Below are 26,893 nucleotides of genomic sequence, written 5' to 3' on the forward strand. Positions count from 1 at the left end.
AAGACCACTTGGTCTGGCTGCTTTGAGCATCACTGGCCCAGCAAAGTCCTGGCTGCTCGCTGCCGTCAGAACTGCTCTGAAAGGCACTGGCACCCTGGCTGCAGGGTTGGAGCTGCAAATCACCCCCAAATGGGCCATAGGAGAAAACTGCAAGCCCAACAGTGCCACTTGGAAGCCTGCAACAGCCCAGCCCATGCCCAGGTTCCCCCAGTGAGCTACCACCTCAGCACAAGGCAGGGCCAGAGGTAACATAGAGCCTTGTAGAGCCTTCCCAAAGAGACCCCTAGTTTCAGCATCTTTCCCCCATACCCTGTGACTGTGCCTGCTTGCAGCACCCACACACCAGCCAGCTGTGGGGCACAGAGACAGAGTCAAACAGCCCCCGCAGAGCTGGTCACATGCAGAAGCCAGCCATGCCCTGCAGTACTCAGAACCACACAGCGCTTGGCTGTATCCCAGCCAAAATCATCAACCAGAAATCTCATCATTTGCATCTGAATCCCCAAAGGGCTGAGGTCTGTGATGGATTTAAGGGATTATACAAAACTAAGACATCATGTTGCATCTTCATGCCGTGAATCACGTTTCTGAGAGCAGGCAAAGCTGCAGCACTAGGGTTTTGCCTGCAGGAACCAGCAGGAAGGCCTGGAAGGACCTTCTCTGTGCTCCCCTGGGACCACCACAAGCAGGAAGAAGCATGGTGGGGGCTGACACCTGGTGAGTGACTGTGAGCCAGCTGCCACCCACGCTCCTGCCTCCCACCTCCTCTAGCAAAGCACATTCCCCACACCCACCACACCTCCACCGCACTCCCTCCCCCACAATTCTCCTGGGATGCTGCCGTTTGCTCCCAGGACTGAGCAATTCCCCCTGCTCTGGCTCCACAGCCTTCCCTGTGGGAATGGGCTTGTGGATAGAGTCAGATAGGCTTGTCATCCTGATGCTGGCCTCCGCTCTATCAACATTCAGCCAAGGAAGGCTGCAGGACTGAAGCAGGCTGGCTGGCAGCAGGACAGCCCTGGCTGCCTGCCCACTGGAGAGGTTTCTGGCAGCTCTGCTGGATTAGCTCACCCCTGGGACCAGTCCGTGGTCTCACAGAGCATCGTGGGAAGGAGGGCAACGAGTTCTCTGTCCACAGTGGCCCACAGGGACAGGCACTCCTACATCAGGTCAGCTCATCCCTGTCAGCCAGGGAAAGCGCTCCTGCTGCCAACCCAGTCCCACACCCAGAGCAAAGCAAAGGAGATGGTGTGCAGGGTCACCCCTCACCTTGGCTCTTCGCAGCCTCCTGGTTCCCTGAGCTTGCCTAGCAGCCTGAAGGCAGCTGTCCACGTGCCTCTGATACTGCAGCAGTGGCACCAGTGACTTACAGAGGTAGCACTTCTCACACCTGCCAGGCAGCAAAGGACAGAGCACTGCATTAGGATTCACCCTGCACCAGGCTCCCAGACACCAGCGGTGATTTTCCTCCTCCAGGCCATGCCATGGAGAAGACGTGTCACCAGATCCAGTCTCGCTCAGTGGGGTCAGGCCGGCACCAATTGCAAAGACTGAGTGATTATCAGTTTTCCCCGCCTGTTCCTCTGTATCCTGCTGCTGCAGCAGCGGGACGGTAATCAAATCTGCTCATCTAACTATCTCAAACACCACTGATTTCTCCCCAGACATAAAGCACCCTGTCAAAATCTACAGAAATGAAGTGGAAGGGCTTTGCAAAGGGGAGTTAAATTTTGCCTGAAAAGCAAACCAAGTGTGTTAAATCAGAGAGACATTTTACCAGGGCTGGATGAACTTGTCTGACTAGTAAATCAAGTCTTTCTCTGCACTGTCTCCATTTTACATCATGCCATGCAGGGAGAGGAATTGCAGACCACATGCTCCTGCTGGGGGTTGGCTCAGCCTTTCTCAAACCCCCTTGTTTGGGTGGAAGATGCTCAGGCTCATGCAGGACAACTGAGTGTTCTTGGGAAGAAAATTATTCTGGGTGAAAGGAGATGAAGGTCAGGCATGGATTTACACAGCTACACTTGCTTCCACACCAGCTCTCAGCAGGGACTGAACCATGCAGAAGAGGACACTGGCTCTTCAGGAGGGGAGCTGCATTCAGGAATGGACTATCTCCAAGAAGAGACAAAGCCCCCAGGGACCAGTCCCAGCAACATTGTGTTAGGTTCAATAGTGGTACTCTCTTAGTGAAACACCCCAGGCTCTAAAATGCATATGGAGAGCCCCCATCGAGCAAAACTCTGCAGCACTTTTTCCCGTATTTTCTTTCCAGTCAGTGCTGATTACCCAGATAATGTGTCTAAACAGAAGCTGTCCTCTCTATAATTAGCCTAATTCCATTAGTGATGTTGCCATCCACTGTTTGTAACAGCAAAATTGCTTCCATAGCAGGGATTTTACTGTCAGATCCTCTCTTATGATGCTTTGTGTGGGTGGCAGGAGGAGGGGCTGCATGGAGAGAGATTAAACAAAGCCACTGCTATTCTGAAAGTCTAATTTAATTAAGAATATCACTACAGGTGCCATGTTGACAGTCTCCATGTCCTGGCCTCTTCTTTTCCAGGGGTTACCAAGCTCAAACCTCCCATCAGAAACTGGCTGAGTTAGCACCATTTTAGTTACAGCTTCCCCCCAGCAGCCATGTGCCCCTGACCCGTCATGGATTGGGCTGAAAGGAAATCAGTGCAAAAATAAACAATCTGAGAACAGCAAATTCTTCTTGCTTCGGTTTAAATATAGCCAGCACTGCAACAAGAGGCACTGAGGAAAAGCAATTTCTTAGGGAAACACTGCTACAAAGCCAACGGCCAGAATTTGTACAGGAATAATGACATCCATCATCAAGCTAGAACAGAAGCACAGAAACAAGCTTGGAGAAGCAGGCATACCTACTTACTTGTCAATGTCTAAGGATGGTGGGCTGCTTTCACCACTGGCAGCTTTATTTCTTGCCTCTCTCTGATGCCGGGTGAGCACTGGAGGAAAAACAGAAAGGGTTAACAAAAAGGGTTACCACCATCCATCCCAAAACCATCCCCACACCATACCCAAATGCACCAAGTTTCCATCACTTTCACTCAAAGCTGCAGCTGTGACGGTAGAGGCAAAGAAACACCAGACTGGGACAAGCAGGGTCTTTCCTGCAGAAGAGGCTGCTGGACAAGTGTCCTTTCTTCCTGGGGGAATACTGAAGAATTTACCTTTCCCAGACTGGGAAGCCAGCTAACTATTTCACACCTAACTTGCCAGAAACAGCTGGATCGACAGTCTGTAGTTTATAGGAATTTCAAAGCTGACAAGCAGCAGGATGATAGCCTGGGAGCAGTGTTATCCAGCTGCTCCAGCAGCACAGCACCACTCCCTGCCAAACCAGGCTCCCGTGCCTGCTGCAGGGAGGAACAGTGCCAGCTGTGGGCTCAGGGGGATGCAGAGCTGAGGCAGGGGCTGTGCAGAGGCACCAGACCTTCTGCAGATGTGGTAGAGAGAGCCTGGCTGGGGAGGGACACAGCTCACACAGGAAAGGGGAGGTTACAACCATTAGCCCACACTCATCACTTTCCCACTGCCCACATGAACTGTGTGACCGGTGCTACTGTCCACAGACAGCCCTGGGAGTCCCCTGGATAAAGATCTCTACCAGGAGCAGTGCTGCTCTCCAGAAGCTCCAACATGTGGGTAGCCAGGGACATCCCAGCTGAGCAGCTGATGATGGGTTCAACCATTTCTGGTTCCCCAGCAAGCCCAAGCAGCCTTTCCCAACTGGCTCTGCAGGCATCTGCAGGGAGCACGTTGGAGTGTTGTCCCTTTCAGTTGAATTCCTCTCAGCATATTCCTGTTGACATACCACCAGCAAAGATCCTCAGGGAACATTTCAGATAGCTTAGCTTGCTTCACCAGGGATGTTCAAGACTCCAGCTCCAAAACAGATGTCACAGTAAGCACTCTCAGGCACGCTGGCTAAGGGGACAATGCAGGGAGCTGTTTTACAGCTCGGTGATGCTGCTTCCCATGCTTATGAGGAGAAAAGTCTGAATCCAAGGTATAGGCACAACAAACCTGTTATTGCTAGCACATCATCGGTGATAAAGAAAGATAAGCACAAAATTTTGTGCAGAACAAAGGGAATTCTTCTGAGTTTTAGCAAAACCCCATTTCCCGAGTGTTGGGCAATCCCAATATCTATCCACAATGCAACACAGTCTTTCCTTTAGCAGCAATCACTGATCTGCAGCTGCAACCAGCAATGCACTGCGATGTGCTAAGGAGCTGTTGGGGCTGATAGGAGATAACCACACTGAAGAAACAAGCTCAAGCGTTTCCTAGGATGTGGGTATTGTCTCATAGGCGATGACTGATACCAACAGCTCATCGCTCACAGGAACTATAGCAAATGTCTCTCTCTAACATAGCCTTGCCCAGATCTGACGTGGCAGCCTGACTAGGAGGACTGGTAACAATGGCCACCCCCCAGGCCATCCAGCCTCCCAAGAACTCTACCAACATGTGTGTTTGACAGCGTGGTGAGAACTGCTCTCCAAATCAGCATGTGCTCATTAATATTCCTTTAACACCGTCTCGGGAGCCTTGTGCACCAGCTCAGGTGTTAATCAGTTCTATTTTCTTCCAAAAGCAGTGAACACATCTGGCATAATGGGCCCATTAGAGGTGTCTGAGACTAGCTCTGCAGCTGCCCAGGAGGAGATCCTCAGCTGTGTTGCTGGAAGAAGCAGCAGAGGAGAGAGAACAGGGCCAGCTGTGCAGTATGACCCCTGCCAAAACACACTGGCTGCCCCCAAGAAGGGGGTTCATAACACAGGAAAAGACTTGCCACAGGGAAAATCCTCACCACAGAGCAGTGGTGACCCGCTTGTCTGACAGGGGCCCTGTAACTCTCCCAAATAAAATGCTCTTTGCTGGGTCAGACATACTCTGTAGCCTGAGAATGACCTTTTCCCTCACTCAGCATTTCTTCTGGTTGACAAGTCATCCTTGGCCTGTTTGGCTCCAACATTCACCCTGGGGAAGAGCAGCAAACCCTGCCCAGTATGGCCTCACTATCAGCACATCCAGCCCAGGCACTTGCTGGGGCTGCCAGGTCTGGCTGGCACATGGAGCTGTGAGGTCAGAGCCACTGAGCTCCTCACCTTCCTGCTCAGCCCACCTGAGGTCCAACCCACCAGCTCCCTCCCTGTGTTCACTACCAGCTGTGACACTTCTGAGCAGTATCTATTAGTTTCCAGCTCATGGCATCTTGTACCTTCTCAGATGCCATGCAGTTTTCCTCTGCACCCATTCCATTACTCTTTCTGCCGTATCAGTGCCACTTCTACTGATGTCGGGAGCTTTTTAACAGTTCCAGTGCTGCTGCTGAAGACTGACAGCTGCATCAAGACTGCATTTGAGCCTTTGCGAGGAAGGGATATACCAAATCCTCATTTTCCTCGGCTCGCTCGGGAACGGAGATGTCAGATGCATGTAGATGGAGGGTGAGAGGCATCGAGTATATCACAAAGCTTGAGAGTATTTGCTGTACTCAGTAGCAGCCAAGACTTGCTTTCAGACTGAGACCAGTGGATCCCTGCGTTGGCAGCAGCAGCGGGCGATGGATGTGGTGACTCCAGCAGAGCCCTTTCACACAAGTGAGCCCCTTCAGTTGAGTGCATGAAGAAGAGGGAGCTGGCACAGTAATTCCACAGCTCCAGTGCTCACTTGGAATTAACACCAGTCACTGAGCTGGAAACCCAGAACCTGAGCCCTTCCCAGACTGCTCCGCAGCTAACACAACATCAGGCTCTTCTTTTTTATTTACTCAGATCACAGGAAAATGGAAATTCATGATACGATTTTCATAGTGCCCAGGTATGTGGTAATCTGGGCATCCAGCCAGGGCGACCATGTACATAGGGGACGTGATTGTAGCTCATCTTGCCCAGCTGCTCATTGGAAAACCTGCCCTTAGATATCAGCCAGACTGAGCTGGTCTCCTGAGACCTAACACTGAGAGACTTTGGTGCATGATTAGAAGAAGGAAGAAGAGAAGTAAAACCAGCGAGAACTCATACTTTTGTAATATTAAAAGGAAAACCACTGACAGCTATAGTTTGCAGGACTGCAATTCAAGAGACATCAGGAGTAAATTACTAAATCTGAAGACAGACCAGGAACCCCTGACCAAGTGCACCAAAGGAATACTGCAGCCATCTTTTCTTAACAGATCAGGGCATGGCTTAGAGGGCAGAACTTTGACTTCCTCTCACACATGGCTGTTTCTGTGTTCCCAAGAAAGCCAGCAGCCAGCCAAGAGCACACAGTGCTGCAGCAGTAGAGAACAGCTTCTGGACCCACACAGGAGCTGGCATTTGCTTCAAAAGACAATTCTCTCACATCTTTTTTCTCCCCATGCATTAGCTTTACCTATGGATTTTGTGCTAGTGGTGGATGCCAAGGTAACAGCCCTGGAAGCAGAGTCCTTTTGTACATGCACAGCTGTGCCAGGCTACTGTCTGGCCTCTGCTCAGAGCTAAACATCACCTCTGCCTATTCAACCCAAATCCCACAGACCAGACCAGACCAGACCAGCAGCTGAGAGCCCTCTGGGTGACTGTTGCCTTTCAACAGCTGTTGGAAACTGGCCCAAGGTGCCCCATGAGCCAGAGTCCCACAGGCAGGCAGGATTCTGCCCAAGCCTGGAAAATCCATGGTCCTGCAAAGACTCTGGGTGTAAACAACACAGGAGTCACAGACTGTTATGGCTAATAGACCCTGGTCTCTACAGGGAAAATACTAGAATAACTGGCAATAGAAAACTCAAATTACTGTGATTTTGTCCCAAACCCATTGCTCTGCTTACGGCCATTATTGCAGAGCAAAATCCTTTCTATTCCAGGCTGGTTTTCTTACAGGAGGATTGTTCTGAACAAGCCAGAACAGCAGAGTAGCAATTCCAAAATAACTACCCTTACAAACATCCCCAAGGAGACTAGCCTGGAAGCAGAATGGAGAGGCCAGCCTTGAACTCTGTCCTGCTGAAAGCCAACACCAAAGAAAAGAACAAATTCCCTCTCACTGCCAAAGAATTCAAAGCCTTTTCCTGATCACAGTCGGGATTCCCCAGGATCAATGGATACACTCACAGTCCAGCCACCCCAGGGACCGGAATACCACAAGGCCAAAGACATTCCTGCTAAAAGGCATACTAAAAATTCTGCTCCATTTTGTAACACAAATAAGACTTTTATCAGTGTTGAGGATGGGAGAGGAACTGTGATAATTTGTGATTTGCCTGAGCCAAATGCTTTGCATCAGTAGCTGGGTTGTGCCTGCAGAGAGAACCTTCCACCAAAATTAAGCACCAGCCACTATCAGCGACTACTCTGGCTCCTGTTATCTTGACAGGACCCATGTCACATCCCCAAAGATTTAGTATAGCAGGGGCCTTGTATTTTAAAACTACATCAACTCTGCATTAAGATTACATGGTGAAACTTCCTCCTGCTAGAGGAATGCAGAAGTTACAGTTCTTGTACTAGCTCTGATTTGCTCAAATTGCTTAAACATCATAGATTTAGGTTGCATTTAATAACCCAGTATGTAACTGAAAATTATATATTCACAACCTGAAAAGTTAATCTTATTACAAGCTACTACTTTGATATTACCTGACATTGTGCTAACACAGATTTTACATTTCAAGCAGCAGCTAAAACATAACATACTGAATATGTTGATAACCAACCAGTGTATTTGTTCACTTAAGCTCTACAAAGGTTGGCTATGGAAAACTGATATGAAAAAGAATGCAAAGAGGATTAATATGGACATTCTGACCATGCTTCTGTGCCTCACTCTTCACACAAAGGAGAAAAATCCACACTCCCAGATTGATAGTTATCATTTTGCAATTTTAGTGGAACAAGAGGGAAACTTTCCTGCGAACTCTGCCATCTGAACAAGCCATTTTTGCACATACAAAAGTTAGACTTCATGCAGAGTACAGGCCATGCTTGGAGTAGTACAGAACATTCTACCTTCTCAAGAGCCCTGAAGGACGATCACCCACGTGGCTCAAACCCTCTATATCCTACCACTGCCACGTTCTCTTCAGGTCCTCAACAAAGCACACAATAGACACATCTTATGAGTACTGCTTGAAGCATCCAGGACTAGATCCTGGTGTAACATTCAGGAGCTAATAACGTGGTGAATTATTGTGTGAAGTCAATCAGAGATGATGTCTCTGTGCAGGAGGTGCTGGAAACACCAGAGCCTCCAATAACACTCCTCTGGCCAGCATGGAGATGGAATTAGGCAGCGTGAACAAAGCTCCCCACAGGCCAAACATCCTGAGAGGAACAAAACTGCAGCACCTGCCTGCCAAGTAACAACAGGGAAGGGGGGTGAGCACGAGGAGCAAACACGTGGAAGCAGAGTTTGGCAGACCTGGAGTGTCCTCGGCAGGCTCTGGTCCCGCGATGCCATTGCAGTACATGGCATGCACCTCGATCTCTGCAGCTGGGAAACCATGGTCACACAGTGGGCACGACACATGAGTAGCAGCTGTAGCACTGCACTCTGACACAGTCCTGCCAGCATCTTCATCTCCACCAACCTAAGGAAGAAGAAGAAAAATTAGCCAGACAGTGCTGTTTCTCTTTTTTCACTTAGGTGCAGAGCTCCCTGCTGTCTAGTGGCTACTCACCCTCCCACAGACTCGGATTTTCTTGGAAAGTTTTATTCTTCCTTCATCACATAGTGGTCAGAAATAACACCACTGGCTGAATAAACTGCGCTGCACTAATAACTAATTCTTCTTGCAAAGGCAACATGTCCTTCTGAATCATGGTGAAACTCCCTGCACAGCCATGCACACTGTTTAAGGCAAACATCACCTGCACTACAGTGGAAAAACGGCAAAGCTTCCATTAATCAGGAAATCTCAGAAGCGAAACTGATGGAAAATTCATGGGGCAAAGCAAGAGCTCAACACCTGACTTGTGCTCATCAGTTTCTGGACATGATCCATGCTATACAGGCAGCACTGTCTGGGAACACAGTTTCCTGGAAGATAAAAGGAGGTTGCTGTGGTCTTAGGAAGCCTGGAGAGATCACTGGAAGCTCCTCCTTTATAGAGGAGGTGGCTGGAGCAGTCATCAGAGGGGACACCGATCAAGGAGAGAGGCAATACCATTAAAACCCTGTGTCACACAAAATTACTAGCAGAGGCTTTTTGCTAGGGCAGAATGTCACAGCTTGTATACATTTTCAGGGTGCCATTACCACTTAGTGGCACTCTCTTTTTGCATTGGTCACACAGCTGCAAAGGTGCTCCACTACCAACCCCCAGAGATCTAGCCTGCTCCCTATGCTACTGACATTCCCAAATGCAGCAGACTGCAGCCATCTCGCAAATAACTGCATCTCTGCCTAGTCAGGCTTGCTGTAAGATTTTTCCACATTTAAGGAAAAACCTTCCCCTCCTCACGATGATTAAGAAAAGCTATTTAAATATTAACCATGTAAAGAAACCTATAGGAAAATAATATGGGAGAGGTTTCTGTTCTTAGAGCTAAGCAGTGACATGCAGACAGTGCAGCAAAACTGCCGTCTGCTTTCCTCCAACGGTATCATTTCAGGGAAGCAGTAATTGGGGTCAGCCAAGATGCTCCGTGCCACTGGAGCGCTTTGCTGTATTACTTGGTTTATTACTTCCTTTCCCAAATGAGGATCTGATCCTGATTTTTATGTCCTAAAGGGAAGGAGGGTGCTTTGTTGACTCAGAGGAGCTGTAACAAAAATTGCAGGACTGAGCCTCAAACTGAGATTCCGACTCTCAAAAAGCATTTCTCCTGAACACCAGCTGAAAGGCTACAGCACCAAGGCCCAGGAACATTCCTCATTTCCAGGAAGGCTCTCTGTCCTGAATTTCTGCAGAGGAGTTGCCACAAGAGTTCCTCCAGCCAAACACAGGCTGCTGAAGTACATCACTTACAGCATTAACACTTGTACCCCTCTCTCACATCTCAGTGTCACTACATCTTGTGAAGTCCTCACTGTGGGGCATCACGCTGAAGAGCCATAAAAAACAAGATGTGTCAAATATGAATGATCAAATCAAACCTGCACTACACAGTCAACACACATAAAAAATATGATGGGAAAAGCAGCAGGCACTGCTCCTTCTAGCTGCCTTTTTTAAAGCAATCTTAGGAGATCACCAATTCGGCACACCCTGCCCGCCTACATTCGGTGGTAAATTACTAATTTTAAATGAAAATGCAACATTCTGTAACAAAAGACTGCTTGTACAAAACCTTGCTGTAACAGTCTGGAAAACCTCAGCTGCAGAACCAATCACCCCTGTCAGAGCCAGAGACAGTTGCCTCTGCTTTTTAGCAGAGGAAATTGCCTACAAGACAGAGTACTTGCAGCCAGCCAAGAGCAATGCTAGAGGCTGAGCTCAACAACAAGGCTCCTGTGTCCTGGCTCAGCATCTGCTAGGAAGAAGTCACTCCCAGTGGTCTCTGTTTGGCTCCTGCACACCACTGATGCCATGGTAGCTGTTTCTGCTGTTTTCCTGGAGGACAGCGGGATCTGGACTGGGACCTGCTGCCAACCATAATGTTGTCAAACAATCCCTAGGAAGCTACTCCCCACCACCTTGTGCCATCCACGCAGAGGTGTGAGACATGGGGCACCCTCTGCAAAGCACCAGGGGACAGGACAGTGTCCTGGCCAGAGCCAAATGGGTCACAAATGTGCTCTGGTGGCCAGCCCAGGACTGCCTCTCTCCCTCCTGCAGTCCCTAATTGACTGAGCAGTGCTTGGAGATACCTGCAGAATGAAAGGCACATGAGAGCAGAAGATGGTTTATTAAGAGGCCTGTGAGAATGAGACATTGGAACTGCAGACATGCTGTACAAGCCACAAACTCCCAAAATGAGCTTTCCACAAATGAATCCTCTTGTCAAGAGCTGTATGATTCTGTATTCATGTACCCTGCCAGAGGAGTACTTGGCAACCCCTTTGATATCGCTCTCTAAATTAATAGACAAAGGGAGTTTTATCAGAAGCAGGAACTGAAGTCAGATGTTGGTACAGTGACAGCTGCAAAGCAATTGCTGTGCAGGTGTGACAACACAGGGAAAGGAGCTGCACACAGCACACATCTGCAGCAAGAGGTAAGAGGATGGCCCTGCCACTGACTTATTATTGCTATTAACTACTACTGCACAAAAGCGATATTCCCCAGCTCAGGACACTCTGCTTGGCCTGAAAACCACCACCAGCCTTCAACACTTCAAAGACATTCTTATCCCAGTCTGATCTCTGGGTGAAAGACTCCTCTTAGCCTCTTGGATATGGTCTGTGGAGAGCAAACCAGACTTCAGAGCACTGGAACAGGGAAAAGCAGGTCACAACACAAGTGCCTGAGGTTTACTTGGACTCCCCTCAGAGCTTCTGGGGTCCCTCTGCATCGCTGAGCATCACAGCCTGTACCCCTGAGCGTGGGCAAGCAACAGCACTGCCGCCCACGCTGATGGCATCCTCCAGCTCAGCAGTGCTGGGATATAAAAGAATGGGCTGGAATTGATAACAGCTCTCCAGCTATAGGACTGAAAGGCTCCAGAAGCAGCTGCATGCAGTCCCCAGCCAAAAGGGACTGGAGATATAAAGCAGTAGAGAAAAGCAAAGAGGGAACTATTTGTGAGGATCCAAACAGCAGAAGTCCAAGCTTCCAGCTACCCAAAGGGAAATGCCAGCACAATTCAGCTGAACTGAGGTCTAGAAGGTAGGCTTGGAAGCAGGACCATTCCTCAACTTCAAGCTCTTTTACCTGCATAGGTGCATCTCTGCTGTCTGAGCAGAGCTCTTCTCGCTCCTCCTCAACAGCTTCCAGTGGGCTCGGCTGTGTCTCTGTAGAAAAACACCTCCATATCAGCACAGGTTTGCAGCCCCCAACTACCTCCTCACTTGTTGATGCAACTTAGCCCTTAACACTTCTTAACAGAGTTTTCACAGTTTCAAAACATTCTTTAGACTTGCCACAAATGTTATCAGACAATGTGCAACAACACAGCCAGACGAGGGGTTAAAGTCACAGCATGGTGATGTGAGGACAAAGGCACTGTAGCTTTGCAGCTTCATGGGGAGTGAGATTAGACACAGGGAAAGTGCGTGGGACACTTGCTGGGATGGAGACAAAGCAAGAATAGAGTTGCTCTCGCATCGAGACAAGCAGAGCTTCCATTGCATGGTCTGTCTCACAGTCACACCTTCTTTAGACCTCCACATCTTCCTTAGCAACAAAATATGACTCCAAGCACCACCACAACCTCTCCTGCTACAGCTGCTCATGAACAGGAACGGTTTCTTCATTAATTTTCTCACTTAAAACCGTGGACCGGAAAATGTTAAACATAGTAGGAGAGACCAAAAGAAGAAAAACTCCTTGGTCCCAAACATGTTTAATTAATGTAAGACAAAAATTATTTCAGCTCTCATGCTTTGCACATTATATAGACACTGAAAAATCTGAAAATTTGATTGCATCGCAGAGACACCTTGTTTTGAGTGATCCCTCCACGCCCAATGCACATTCAGGTGTCTCTTCAGCAAGTCTCCAGCAATCCCTGTCACAGAACTCTTAGAGGAAATGGATCCAAAACTAGGGGATCAAACTAAATCACCTGGATAATTTTAGCCCTGAAAAACTGAGATGGGAAAGAAATCTCATTTTGTTCGAATAACTTGAAAATTCTCCTCTTTTCTCTGAACTTCCTAAGCGTCTAACTTTCAGTACAAGATTCATAACAGTCTCAAGTGCCTCTTACCTGGGCAAACAGAGATCTCTTCTTCAGCAGAGTTTTCTGTGGCAATATCTGGGCTCCTTTTACTGCCAAGTGGGGTCATTGTGGAGATGCTGTTCAAAATATAAATATAACATGAACCTCCAATCCAGTATGTGTGAGGGCCACACCTGCCTTTCTCACACAGTTCAGAACAGCAGATGATGCCATAATTTCCAAGTGGTCAATATCTGACAGCCAGAAATGACCAGGATAACTGCAAAATATGAGTCTAAAATGCCATCCTAAGCAAAAACCCCAAAAGGAACATTTTTTTCCTCTAGAAAGGCAGAAAGGGTCATTATCTCTTGACAAGGGAGCAAAAAAACCTGCTCACAATTGTGGGACTCTGTGGGAGAAGACGCGGGAGTTGTGCAGGTACCAGCACTGTACCTCCTTCTGTCTGGGGAAGGAAATCCTCACAGAGGAAAGACAGACCTGCTTTATCCCACATTATCCTCTCTCCCCTCACACTGCTCATTTTCTCCCTTATCCCTGTGCAGAGCAGCCAGAAGCAGCAAGGATGTGACACAAGGCATTTTCCCTGCAGCAAAGTCCTTACAGCATTATCGTGGTAGTGCCTCAGAGCAGCACCCAGCACTGCTCCTCTCATTTTGACCTTCGTATTCCTCCTTTTTTTCCTTCCCCCTCACTGCACAGTGTCTTTCCAACACAGGCAGGCATTGCTGAGTAAGTCTGGCACCCATGCTGACACACTCTGCGCCTTGCGTGGCTCTCTGATTAGTCTGATCAAGTATGCAAGAACACACTTTAAAAACATGAATCCCCGCACTGACAAACACAAGATTTATTAAGCTCAACCACAGGCCTTAGAGAAGAGAGAACAGCCACTGCTGATTTATGATAAATAACAAAATTCTGATAGGAAATCACAAGTGGCTTTTCTCTCTAAATAAAGCATCTCAAAGCATTTGTTATGAATCCAGGCTGAGCATGTTTTACTCTGTGTCTAACATCAGGGCTCCCTTCAAAAGAACTCACACAAAACAACTTGCTATGACATTTATAAAATGGGCTAATCAATTTGAAGTCAAACCACATTTCTTGCTACACCAACTATCTCCTGGTAACAAAGCCTATAATCATTTATTAAAACCCCAATCTTCCATGCTCTGTACAAAGCGTGGAACAAGCGGGGAGAGCAGCCCACAGAAAGCAAAGCAGCCTCTTCACAGGACTGGCACTTCCTAAACTGCTCCACTCTCTCCAGACAGCTCAGAGCCATGTTTTCCTATTAAGTGCTGCTGAGGCCAGCCGGCTGGGGTGCCTGAGCCATACCCAAGAGAGGTCTGTGCTGGCAAATTACCAGGAGCCAGATGGCAACACTTAATGTGCACAAAACTGCAAAGACTGCAGCCATTTCTTGCCTTGCTGCAGATGTTCCAGCTGCTCGAGGAGGGGCTGCTGCATCCAGGTGCATCCCACCCCAAGGCGGGCAGCCAGGAGCTACTGGGCAGCTTGGGGAATGTCCCAGATTAACCTCACCAGCTACACCAAAGGAAAGAGGTCCCTCTCCTTTCCTGTCCTCCATATCCTGGGCTCTCCTGCCCTAAGCAGGCGGGAGGCCAGCGCTGCAGAGAGCACACCTCACTGTCTTCTACGCAAGCTCAGAGCTCAGCTGTCACAGGCTCATCAGGCTCGGCAGAGGCAGTTGCAGGTTCCTCCTGCTCCCCAAGGCAGGTTTTAAGCTTGTTAAAAAGGTGCAAGCAAGAGGGATTTTCATACTCTGCATATTGATATTAACTGCTCAGGCCAAATGCTGTTAGATCAGAGGAAAGTTGGCAGTTTTGTTCCAAAGCAGGTTTAAATTATAAAACCCAGCAAATTAAAAACATGACATTATCTGGCCTTTCTTGTAACTTGCTCCCTGAATCCTCTCCCATTTGTCCTTCTTCTCCATAGCCTTTGCTACAGAATTGCATCCCACAGGAAGGAGAAAAAAAAAAAAAAAAGGAAAAGAGGAGTAGGCTTAAATCTGAAGAAAATCATGTTGACTTGTCCCACACCTGTCATCTGCTGAAGTGGCTTTTCTGGAGCACTGCACTCTATCTTTGGCTGATAGGCAGTGCCGTCTGGCTTCCTCCTCCCTGCTTTCCTCTTCAGCAGTAAGGCAAGAACATAAAAATACACACAGAAATCCAGTAAACCCTGCACCATGCTGCCTGTGCGCCTTCCCCGACAGACACGTGATGGCAACACTGTAACTCACCTTCAGCTCCCCACGGCTTTACTGCACCTTGTCACAGGAGCTTCAGAGGGCAAGGAGCAACTCCTTCAACTTGTACAAGGATGCTCCTTGCACATCTTATAAAGTAACAACAGCTACTGATGCCTTCTCCCCGGTTGTGCCCCACCTCTCCCATGCTGCTCCAAAGCCATATATTTCCAGGGATACTTGACAGCAGTGACTGCAGCCAACCCTTCCAGCATGCCCTGCAGTGAGCTGTGGTGGGACTGCACCCCAAAATACTCCAGGGAGAGGGGAAGAGCCCATATCACCAGGGCAAGTCTGTGAGCCCCACGCTCTGAAATCACCCTACTCACCTCTGTGCAATTTGCATGGGTTCCCCATCTTCAGGCACATCCGCTGCAGGCAGCACCTGGGAGGGCTGGATAGGAAAATTCTGGTGTTATATAAAACAACGTGCACAGCTGACCGAGGTCTGCTGGGTCATTGGATTCTGTCCATGACATTGCACCCAGTCTGCTGGATATTTTTATCTGAAAATGGCTCAGCATCCATCCGGAACTAGTCAGCTTTTTCCCTCCTTTTGGCAAGGTACTCCCTGCAATAAAGTCTGGCAGTACTTTTTGTTACCTTGCTGCCTAGACATGCTCCTGGACAGTCCATGCCCATCCACTCCTTCCAACATTGTCCATAATCTTCCATGCTCTCTGCCTGTTCTCAGCATCCACCTCAATGTACTTACAGGCAGCAACCATAGCTCTTTTCCACCTCCACCTGTGCTGAGCTAAACCCAAGGTTTTTAGTGTCCCCTGCACTGCCCCAGGCACCCCAGCAGCCCTCACCTACTCAACTTTAAAACTTATTTTCCTGAGCAGGAATGACCTGATCAACTGGTACAGCTGATGCTTGACCAAGAGAAGCGCTTTTCTAAAACTTCCTAGAGATAAAATCTGTTGCATTTTTCTTGCCTGGGAAATCAGGTGTCCCATCAAAGGAAGGGAACAGATTAACCCACACAATCTACAGCTGGAAAATCTATGTCCATTTCATCCCATTTTTCATTTAGCTCTACGACTCCACTTATTCTTTCCTTTAAAATTTGTTCAAAAGCCTTATGCACTGCTGAGGTCAGTCTAACACGCCAGTCATTACCCAGATCCCTTTCTTCTCCTGCAGTGTACATGTTACACTTGCCATCCTCTAATCAGGTGGAATTACAACGGTTTATTAGCAGTCCTTGCTGTCAGGCCCACAATTTCTCATGCTACTTCTCAAAGAAACCCAAGGAGTTTTCCGCCCCCTTGCTTGAGTCTATCAAACACTATAAGCTTGATTTCCACCATAGATTTCAACTTCCATCAGCTCCACTCCTGGATGTACTACCCCAGTAAGCTCCAAATCAAGGTCTCTCCTGTCAAATTTCCCTAACATGACTCCAACCCCTAAATATCCTGTATTATCTATGCTGTCTTTACCTCTTTGCAGCCTAACTCATCATTAACATAAAATACCACACCTCCTCTTTTATTTTTATTTGTCTTTGTCCTGAACTGTGTATATGTTAACAATGCCTCTGCCCTGGTCATGAACACTGGTCCATGTTTCTGGTTTTCCTTGTACATCTGTTATAAAATATGGCACTAATTCAGGTCACCAGACTCTAAATCTCCAGAATTGGGTCTTTTCCCTCTGAACCTTTTAGAGACCAAGAGTTTCCTAACCTTATCTGAAAGGCTCTGAAGAAATTGATTCTATTAGCATTGAAGTTTGTTAGTGCAGGTTCACAGGCTGTGAGATCTCCCGACAACCAGGATTTGCTCAGTGCAAACATCCCTTGGCTGCAGGAGGCAGTGGAAACAGTCGACTGCTGCCAGGGTGGAAGGTCTGTGCCTATTCCAGGTGAGGGTTTCAGGGCAGGGGTACAGGCAGCATCCCTCAAGCACATCATTTGCACCTTCATTTCACACATGGCACAAGGCCATGTCCTTTGCTCAAGGACAGCTTTGAGTCCTCAAGGATGGTTTCTAGACACAGCACAGCCTAAAATCTCCCACCAGCAGAGCAGCCCTGGTGGCACTGGGGGAACCCCAGGGCAGCACAGGCAGTAAAGGGTCTCCAAGAGATGCAGCTCTGCTCTGCTCTGGGCCCCTCCTTTGTCACTGCCAGTAGAATTGTATTTGATAGAGGGAAAAAAATGGAGACAAGGCACAAGCAAACATCAAACATATCGATTTTGCAAGTAAATCACCTGCTCTGGCCTCAGTGTGTGACTGCACAGAGAGGCGAGAGAAAGGAGCTACCTCTCATGCTGGGTGTGATAAAGCAGATGAAAAGGCATTTAGAAATTATTTTCTCTCATGTAAATAAAAGACTGGCAAAGTTTGGGCTAGGGTTGAAATTGTAAAATCTGCTCCCCCTCCCTTATTTTTTCACCTTAAAGGTATCAGAAAGGCTACATCTATACAGAGGTTATGGCTCCAAGAGAGCTCCCGTGGTCTAGAGGAGTAGGTTATAAGTTACCACTCAGCACCACTAAAACCTCTTTTCTCCCCAAGAATTAATTAGGTATTAGCATTAAATAGATAATATTTTTAAAAATACCACACAATTTTCAGTACTGATTAAAAGTTCATGCCCTTCCCAGCTGCTGTAGCTTCCCAAGGGCTTTAGAGTACACATCCATAGACCTCCAGTCACCCCAATCTTCCAGCATAATGACACCTTCATTTCCAGAGGAAAAGCTACAGAAAAAAAAAGTGCAGTTTGCTTTAAGAACCTCTCAGGTCTTTTGTATCTATCCTAAGGAAATGAAAAAGGGCACAAGTCAGTTCCTCTCCTCTGCAGATCACCTCTAAGGCTTGTTTAAATCTCCATCTGCTAAACCCAAGCCAAAGCACTGTCATGAAAAGTCACATTTCAGCACAGGCTGCTCTGCTCTTTTTCTGCAACCAGAAAATGCAGACATGACGTTTTTCCTAAGTGTTCAATATTACAAGACAGAATATAAATATCACAAAACAAGTTAAGTATCTTTCTAACACCAGGGTAAATGATCAAATACACTTGAAAACAGGAACAACAGAGCCAAGGCTTCAGTCATAGAGAAGATAAAGTTATACAATGATCCGGGAGTGAAGTCATTATGAAAAATGAGGGTTGGAAAAGGCTGACACAAACCTAAAATACAGCAGTAATAAATACTTCATCTGACTAGCAATCTGTTTAAACTTAGCAGTGACAGAAAGCTGCCTTCCGCTCCAGCAGGAGAGCCTTGACAGAGACAGAGGCTGACACCTAGTGTCTAGCACACCCGAGCCTGAGAGGTGCCCAACACCAGGACAAAGACAGGGAGCATCACTGCGGTGACACATCACCCAGGCAGGCAGAAGATGCCTGCGACCACCCAGAGCCTCTCCCAGGCACGAGGGAAAAGAGCACTTCCAAGGGTGAAGCATTGAGGGATGCAGATGAGAGTGGAGGGGCCAACAGGAAAGGCTGCACCACAAGGGCAAAGCCACATCTGCAAAGGGAAACCCAGAGCAACCCACACGGCCACAGGTTCATAAACTCATTTGCCAGAGCTGGTGGTGGTCAGCATCACCTCTGTGCACTCTACCCTGACACACTGCCAGGCTACACCCTTATGAGAAGCATCAGCTGGAGGTGTTTGTCTCTGGAGCACAAATGATGGCTGCCAGACTGCTCAATGGCCTCGGTCTTGTGTGAGCTGGGTTTCAGCCTGCACACTTCTCTTCCTTCCACAGTAAGCTGTGTTGCTAGGGAAGGAAGTCCCTAAATTTAAGAGGGGCATTAAATAGAAGTGCCTGTTCTGCAGAAGGCACTGAACTGTAAAATGGACAGAAGGGCTGCTCAACCTCTGCTCAGTGGTGAAACTCTTACCTGGCAGTAGCTAGTGGTCGGTTCATCATCAGAAGTGGAGTTCTTCTCTTCTTCCATGCTGTGACCTGGACTCTCTGCCTCCCTCCTCTTTGAAGGGTGGAGCCAGGGGATATTTTCAGATTCCTGTCCCTCTGTGTCTCCATCTTCTGTACCATCAGCAACCCCATTCTCCCTGCTTATCTCCTCTCCTTTCCCAAGCTCATTGTGGCTCAAGGAAGAACTGGGCACAACTGGGTTACCAAACTCCTTCTTATGCAATAGCTGCCTCTGAGCCTGCTTCAGGCTCTTCTGGTAAACCTCCAGTTGACACAAGATGACTTTGGTGTACTGGTTGGGGTCCACCCCTTTGGGGCAGAAGGGAATGCCCCAGTAATAGTGCACTGTGTCTCTTGCCTCCTCCTGTTTGTGCTTCTCCTCCGCCGTAGTCAGCATGCAAAGATCTGGGGTACTGCCAGACCCCTCGTTCTGCTCTGCTTGCTCTGTGGAAACACAGACCTTGGCAGTGTGCCCAGGCTGTGAGCTGTGTTTGGTACCTGCTCCTGCACCACTCCTCCTGGGGCTGTCACACTGTTCTGCAGTCCTTCTCTTCCAGAGTGTGGCTGAGCTCCCAGCACCAGCTTCTCCCACAGAATGGCCACTGCAGGGCAGGAGCTGCTCTTTTGGTTCGTGGCCTGCTGCTTCAGAAGAGCTGGAGGGGCTGCTGAACAGTCTCCGAGGTGTCAGATGCCAGGAGCCTGAAGCCACCTTGCCAAAGGTGGGACTCAAAGACATGAAGTCCTCTGCAAGAGTGCTGGGTAACATGTTACTCGAATCACTTTTTGCTGGTGAGCAAGACTTTTCATTTGACCTTGTCACAGACTGGCCCTTCCCCGGAGATACGATTATGCTGGATACTAGTGAGCTTTCAACGATTTCCTGGCTTAACCTCCTCAACACTACCAAGGGGCTCCGGGCAACATCCATCTGTCCATTCCCATCAGCTCTGGAGCTCTGTGAGTGGGAGCTGCAGTCGGAGGGAGGGGTGTCAGGGCAGAATGCCAGGCCTCCCAGGATCTCAGAGCCTTCTTTCTCGGCGGGCTGGCTTTGGCCCTGTGTATCCAGCTCTTCCACTGACAACTGAGGAGTTGCAGCAGAGGAGTCCGAGGGCTGACAGCTCTGAAAAACAAAAGGTTGACTCTCCTACAGACATGTTCTCGATCAGCACAGCACATCAAGGGCTCCCCCAGCACACTGGCAGCCATCACGTGGACTGCAGTTCCCCCCACCCCGAATCCAAATTCTGTACCCCAAAATAGGGACAGCTGGGGTGAGACTTCATATATCCCTCTCACTAAGAAGGGTACAAAGCAACTATTCTGTGACTGCTGTTATTCCAGTTTGTGCTGGAAATATCTACGCTCCCCAGTAAAACTTTCTTTTGTGCAGCATGGTGAAACAAGCACAGACAGCAATGTTGCTGAAGAACCCTAGTGAGCCTCTCCACAGAAGTGCACTTACACTAAGGCTCTCAGCAATGGCCTTCCTCAAGAGCTCCTCCTCTTCCTCTTCCTGACAGTTCACTTGTCTAGCTTCTTGCTCACTCATTTTCAGGGCCAGTGCAAATTGTTCCTCTTCAGTCATCTCTATAGCAGAAGAAAAGGATAATGTCAAGTTACAGCTGCAGGTGTATGTAAGCACTCAGTATATATCCAGAATTGGAAGAAATGGGTGAGGGTCCCACCTCTTCAGGAGAAATGCAGAGCAAATCACCTAAACCTCAGCTGTCCTGAAAAGGTGTCACCAAAACCAGAGCAGGCAACACTAAATGAGAAAGGTAACTCAGGTCAGGAGCTCCACTTCAGGTTTCCACAGCAATCTGAGTTCCCATTCCCTGAGTATATTAACTGCAACATGACATTTTATTCGCCATCAAACAACACAGACTGCAGCTGCAGAATGCATGCTCAAGGAGAGAGGAAAAGGACAGATTTCTAAAGTGTGCTCATTTTTATACTGGAGAGGCTCAGCAGCAAGGCAGGATAAACAACACATCTTCTTTAAGGCACTTTTTTACTAACCAAGTAGCACACCTCACTGCCTTCTGACACACAGATACCTGCAATACCACAGGAGACCTACACAAGAGAAAAAGAGCTACATGATGTTCACCCCGAGCCGCAGGTGGAAAGCTCTGTGGAGGATAATGTTACTTGCTTGGTGGTATTATAGAGGATATTTCACATGCATACATCCCCCTTCTGCTCACATCACCACTCCACTGCATCACTAAGTCAGTCATGCATGGGAAACAGGTTTCCTACAGTTGTAACTGCTATTTCAGCAGAAAATTTATTCCTGAAATATTCCTCGTTCCAATCAAAGCAAAAGTCTAGACTGCCTATGCAGAAACAAAGCAGTTAGTTACTTTGGAAAACACTTATTTACTTAGATTCAATCCAACACTTTCACTCTGCTTAAAATATACAATGCCTGCAGAATAGAGAGAAGCTTGAAAAACAACTCAACAGCACTCTCAGGAGCTGAAAAATACATCTTCTCACTCGAAACAAATTGACAGATTTCCTTCAGAACCCGCTCCCTCCTCCAGGCAGAATCCTGCACGCGCCATCTCATGCATGAACCAAAGGCTCGCGCTCTCCGACGGGCTACAACATCTTTAAGACATGCCATTTGAACAGGGAGACTGCCCAAGCACAAAACATGCCTTCACTGCAGCCAGCTCCACAGACAGGCGTTTCCCTGGATAAAGATGCATTCGCAAGTTGCAGGCTCCCATTTTCTATCCCATCCTCTCCCTACCCAGCTGCCACCCAAACACAGCAGCATAGCCGTACTCTGGCCATAGCACAGCCTGTCACTGACAGCACTCCTGCAACCAGGAGCATCCACAGAGCAGTGCTTTGCTCTGCCCTTCCCCCAGCTCCTGGCTGATGGCAGCCTCACGCTCCCCCACCCTAGTAGAATATGAAGCATTTTTGGACTGATTACCTTCAGATTCCTTTATGTGTCCTACTAAAACAGCACTTAGCTTCAGGTTGTTGGTTTGGGGCGGGGCAGGGGGGTAATTCCTTTGAAAATTAAGAAAGAGGTTGAAGGGAAGGCAGACTGCAGCGCTCTCAGGGCTCGTGGGGATCTTTTGTCCTTGGACAAAGTCACTCTATGATGTTACAGCCAGGAGGGACCAGGGCAAAAAAAAAAAAACATCCTTTAATGGAAAGCACACGACAGTCCAGTGCATGGAGAATGCTCCCATCCCCACAAACAGCAGCATTAAACAGTGAATCACAGAGTCAATTAGGTTGGAAAAGACCTCTGAGATTGAGTCCAACCTTTGACCAATCACCACTGTGTCAACCAGACCATAGCACTAAGTGCCACATCCCTTCTTTTCTGTTTCCATAATATCAAACACCTTCCAAGCATTGGGAAAGTGTGTGCAGATTTGTTTTCCTGCCCAAACCATCACAGCTATCAGGCCAGATTCTGCAAACTCTGACATGTGCAGGAAAACTGGTGCACATGATCGGCACCCTGCAACACACGACTTTCCACGTGCTTCTGCGGGGGCCTGAGTGTTCGCCAGTTCAGGCTATCAACATCCATGAAGCTTAATAAAAAGAAACATTTTTTGGCGAGTTACTGCTGTACATTTTGTTTTCTTCTCCCTCCCTGGCACAGCAATTTCCCCTCTGGGGACAGGGAATGTGCCAGACAAATGCTGCCTCTGGCAAAGAAACCAGTGACAAACAAGATGCACTTAGTGCACGTTCCAGTTGAGTAGGTGCTCCAGAGACGGGGAAATCTCGAGTTTAAATCCACCTGGCATTACCGTGGGGAGAGCAAAGAGCAGTTCTGCTCATGCCTTCCAGCAGACCTGACCTGCTTTAAGCGGAGCTGACAGTATTTCGTGCTCCAGGACTGATCACTTCTCAGCACCGTGTGTTTTATTAAACTTGATGCTGATTGCAGCCGTCATAATTTACGATGATTAGAAACCCAGAGCGCTGCGTTAGCCCCCGACCACTGTGTGCAAACAGAGTGGAGAGCGAGCCTGGAGCGTGTGGTGAGGGCTCTGCAGACCCTGGGAGGAACGACCCCTCTCCATCTGGACCGATGCTCATCTCACACTCATCTCTCGCCTTGCAGGATCCCATTCCCAGGGGGAAGCGCCAGCACTGGGAGCTCTTCATCTCACACTCCAAAATCTACTCGTCACACGTCCATCCCGACGCGGCACGCAATCCCAGCGCCTCTCTGGGGACCAGGGCATCCAAGAGACCCGCAGATGGGAAGGAGGGGTCAGAGAGAAACTGTTTTTAAGATACAGGGCCCTAAACAAATTAAACCGTTTCAGAGCCTTTTTAAATGCTAATACGGCAATTTGCAAAGCGATTTATGTTCCATTTTGACGTTTGCAAAGTGAATTAGATGCAAAACCCCACTAGTTGTAGTTATAACACTTACTAATAAGAGATTTACTCAAAAATAACAGAAATGCGGGATCTCGGTATATTCACATACCCAAAGCGCAATTACAGTAAAAACATTCAAATGTGCTTTAAAGCACTGACTTCCTCCGGAAAAAGAGAGAGAGACTTCTTTAGGTTTTGTATTTCCATTTATCCTGTAAGGATGAAACGTCACAGATATATTTTAGTTATGGCTTTAGGTTAAAATGAATAAAACCACAACAAAGCAAAAAAGGGAGGATACGCATTATAACCAGTGACTGCCAATATCCGAAATTTTCCAGTTTTGAGGAGAAAGAACTTGCTCTACCCAGAAGCACCGAATCTTTACAAAAGACCAATTTGCCTCGCAATTCAAAGAATTTATTTAAAGACACTGGGAAAAATAATTACTACTTCAAATCTTAATTTGCCTAAAAGCAAACACCAAAAGTCTAATTATAGCTTCCCACAAATGAGAACAGCCCCACCATCACACATGCTTAAATAAGCCCCTGCTCTCTGAATGTGCGGCGCCAGGCACCCCCAAACTCAGACGTGTACACTAAGCAACAAAAAAAGGCAGCTTTTGCCCCAGGAAAAGAAAAACTATTATCAATAATTTCAACATCTAGAAACACAGCAGAACTCCTCCGTTATACAACCTTTGGAGAGCCGGCCCTGTCTCCCAGTTTTTCTGGAGCACACTGAACACCTTTTCACAGCATCACCTCCTGAAACCCTACATGCTCAATGATGCAACGAGGACATCCAACTTCAGCAGATCCCTGCTCTTAGCACCATATGTTTGGTCACATTTTAGTGGCATCTCCAAGGGGGGTTTCAGCTTTAATTTGGTGTTCTGTTTCCTTTGGGAGAAAAAGAAGAATGAGAAAAAGAACTCTTTCCCCATCTCTGACTTTGCTATCTCACTTGTTCAACACAGACATGCACAATGGGCTGCAGCTCCCACAAAGAGCTAGGCTGTTCTGTGCTATGGCCTTAGGCCTCTATTAAAAACAATTTAATTCACACAAGCCCTGTGAGGACTGACAAGCCCAACTGCTGCTGCTTGCAGAGCACTGGCATGCTCCATTTTGTTCAGTGATTGCTTTGAGTTTTGCAGGAGACAACACCTCTCCCATTTTAAAACACCCTGAATTTCACCTGCTGGATGGACCACTGCCTCACAGAGCACAGGAACACAAGAGGGGACCCTCTGGGGTCTGGCTGCTGTAACATGTCGGGCTGTACAGGGAGCACAGGCACCCTGGCCATGCTCACTGGGCCTTTCTGCCTGTAAATCAGCATATGAGCAGGAACATCCCAGCCTTTAGCATCTGTTCATAGACTTATTGTCCATGAATGCGTTTAATCCCTTATTAAAGCTGCTGATTGTGACCCCTCCGCAACCTCCTGTGACACAAACTTCCACGAGTTCACCTCATGCTGTGTGAAGCATTACTGTCCTTCACCCGTTCTAAACCCATCTATCTCTTGCTATTTCCACTGATACACCCCAGGAGCTGATAAACAACAGCTCTGTGCTCAGCTGAGGCATTGCCTTCCCAGTGGGAACTTTGATCCCACCGTTCCCTCCTAATAAAGCAGCCCTAGGCTTTCCAATCTCTCCTCACCAAGCAGCTGTTCCCCCTTTCATGGCTTGGGCTGCCCTCCTCCGGATGTACCTAAATGTCCTTGCAATGCAGGGGCCAGACCTGCACACAGCACTGTGACAGGGGTGCACCAACACTTTATGTAACAGCAAAATGACATCAACCAAATCCCTTGTTCTTAACACCCTTCCTGATGATGCCCAACATTGCTGGCGCTCCGGCTGTCCCCACACTGTGAGCTGATGATTTCAGAGAACTGTCAGCTGCGACTCAGATCTTTCCTGAGCGGCAGCTGTCGGGTCAGAGCATTGTGATGTTTCAGGGACAGACAGGAGCAGAGGGGCCTGAACAGGAAAGCAGTTTATGACTGACGGCACTTTTAGATCGGCCTCAGCCAATTTTGAACTCGGTGAGGTACCAACACCCTCGCACACTTATCTTGGAAGTGCACCGGTCTGTGCACACACTGCCTGGGGAGAAAACAAGTGACAGTGTGCCTATTCTGACAGATAAAATTTAGCCCTGAGAAGGGTCTTTTCTGCATCCCCAGCTATGTCACAGCCTGTCTGCAAGGGAAATAATCTCTAACACAAACAGCAGAAGCTGCTCAGCACCAGACAACTTCCCCAGCCCCACAATCAAGACCTACGTGCGATCTTCCTTTTAGCAGCAAACTTCGTTCGATCCAGCTGCTTTGTTCTCTTCTTTTGCAATCCACTCTCTTCCTTTGACTCCTGCTGTAATGGAAAATAACATGGTGAGTGCATGCAATATGTAAGAAATACTACCAGCCCCCTCCCCCCAGCTACTCAGACACAAACACTGGTTCAAGAACAAGCATCTATTTGTGTGAAATTTGAATTTCAAACGTAATTCAAACACATTCTGTAACTATTAAAAGCTGTGTGATAAGCATAACGAGCAAAAAGAGTTACAGACTGACATAAACAGAGAAGTAGGAGAGACAATAGACTTCATGCCAGTCACCACCATGCGCTGCACCTGCTACCCACGATTTTAAAGAGAATTTGTTTGGCCTTGCTAAAACATTGTTATTTGTAAGCACTCAAAAGAGAAAAACAGAACCTTTTTATAACTGAGCATCACACACCTGTAAGCCAGGACTGTTTCCTGCCATGCAGCTTCTAGTACTCCGCCCAGACAATTTCAGGTTCAAAACTAGAATCCCTACCCATTTTTTGGAGACCCACACCAATGCACCCTGAGGGCAGGGGAACCAGCTGTATTTTCTCCTCATGCTATTTTCTCGTTGTATTCATAGAATCAAAGAATGGTTTGAGTTGGAAGGGACTTTAAAGTTCACCTCATTTAAACCCCCTGTCATGGGCAAGGACACCTCCCACCAGACCAGGGTGCTCAGATCCCCATCCAACCTGGCCTTGAATACAGCAAGATGCATCCACAGCTTCTCTGGGCAGTATTGCCACAAGTGTTTCATTTTTGAAATTTGAATACTTCACAAATTTGCTGTCTTGAGGGTAGCTGGAAAAATATTCCCATGAACAACCTAAGTGTGTGCTGCTTTAAGCACAGGGACTGCACCACAAATGGGCACAGGCTTAAATGACACACATTTCTGCAAGTTGCTGTCCTAACGGCTTAGGCAAGGGCGCACACATTACCAAAGGCTGGCACTGGACCCCTTCCAATTTGTCTCTCTAAATCAGGTAGGATTAGAATCAAATCTAGTGTTTCAGGCAAAGACCCACACCTGGCCAGGATGGGCTTTGCATTGCTCCCTCTGCAGCTGCAGTGAGTTTTGCTGCCCATGAGACATGATGGCAACTCACTCGTGCCTCATTCCACCTCCTGTGCCAGGAGGAGAGGTCAAGGAGGGGCACATAGCTT

The 26,893-nt window shown here is 47.9% G+C and overlaps 1 protein-coding gene across 5 annotated transcripts in view; it reads right to left on the reverse strand.

Annotated features, from left to right (window-relative positions):
• Positions 1-26,893, reverse strand: part of UIMC1 (ubiquitin interaction motif containing 1) — a 40,010-nt gene that overhangs the window by 1,508 nt on the left and 11,609 nt on the right. For 2 of the 5 annotated variants that reach the window (XM_085073903.1, XM_085073902.1), the window contains exons 3-11: positions 25,674-25,761; positions 20,458-20,582; positions 18,961-20,115; positions 15,417-15,481; positions 12,837-12,925; positions 11,840-11,919; positions 8,446-8,614; positions 2,903-2,981; positions 1,270-1,390 (exon numbers count right to left, since the gene is read on the reverse strand). In XM_085073903.1, coding sequence (XP_084930029.1) covers positions 1,270-1,390; positions 2,903-2,981; positions 8,446-8,614; positions 11,840-11,919; positions 12,837-12,925; positions 15,417-15,481; positions 18,961-20,115; positions 20,458-20,582; positions 25,674-25,761 — 1,971 coding nt within the window. Of the gene's footprint in view, positions 1-1,268; positions 1,391-2,894; positions 2,982-8,445; positions 8,615-11,839; positions 11,920-12,836; positions 12,926-15,416; positions 15,482-18,960; positions 20,116-20,457; positions 20,583-25,673; positions 25,762-26,893 lie in introns of those variants that run through there. The other 3 variants (XM_085073904.1, XM_085073907.1, XM_085073905.1) reach the window with 3 other exon arrangements.

Source organism: Lichenostomus cassidix, chromosome 13 (genome assembly GCF_008360975.1).
Source record: "Lichenostomus cassidix isolate B80296 chromosome 13, HeHo_3.0, whole genome shotgun sequence".
NCBI classification, from domain to species: Eukaryota; Metazoa; Chordata; class Aves; order Passeriformes; family Meliphagidae; genus Lichenostomus; species Lichenostomus cassidix.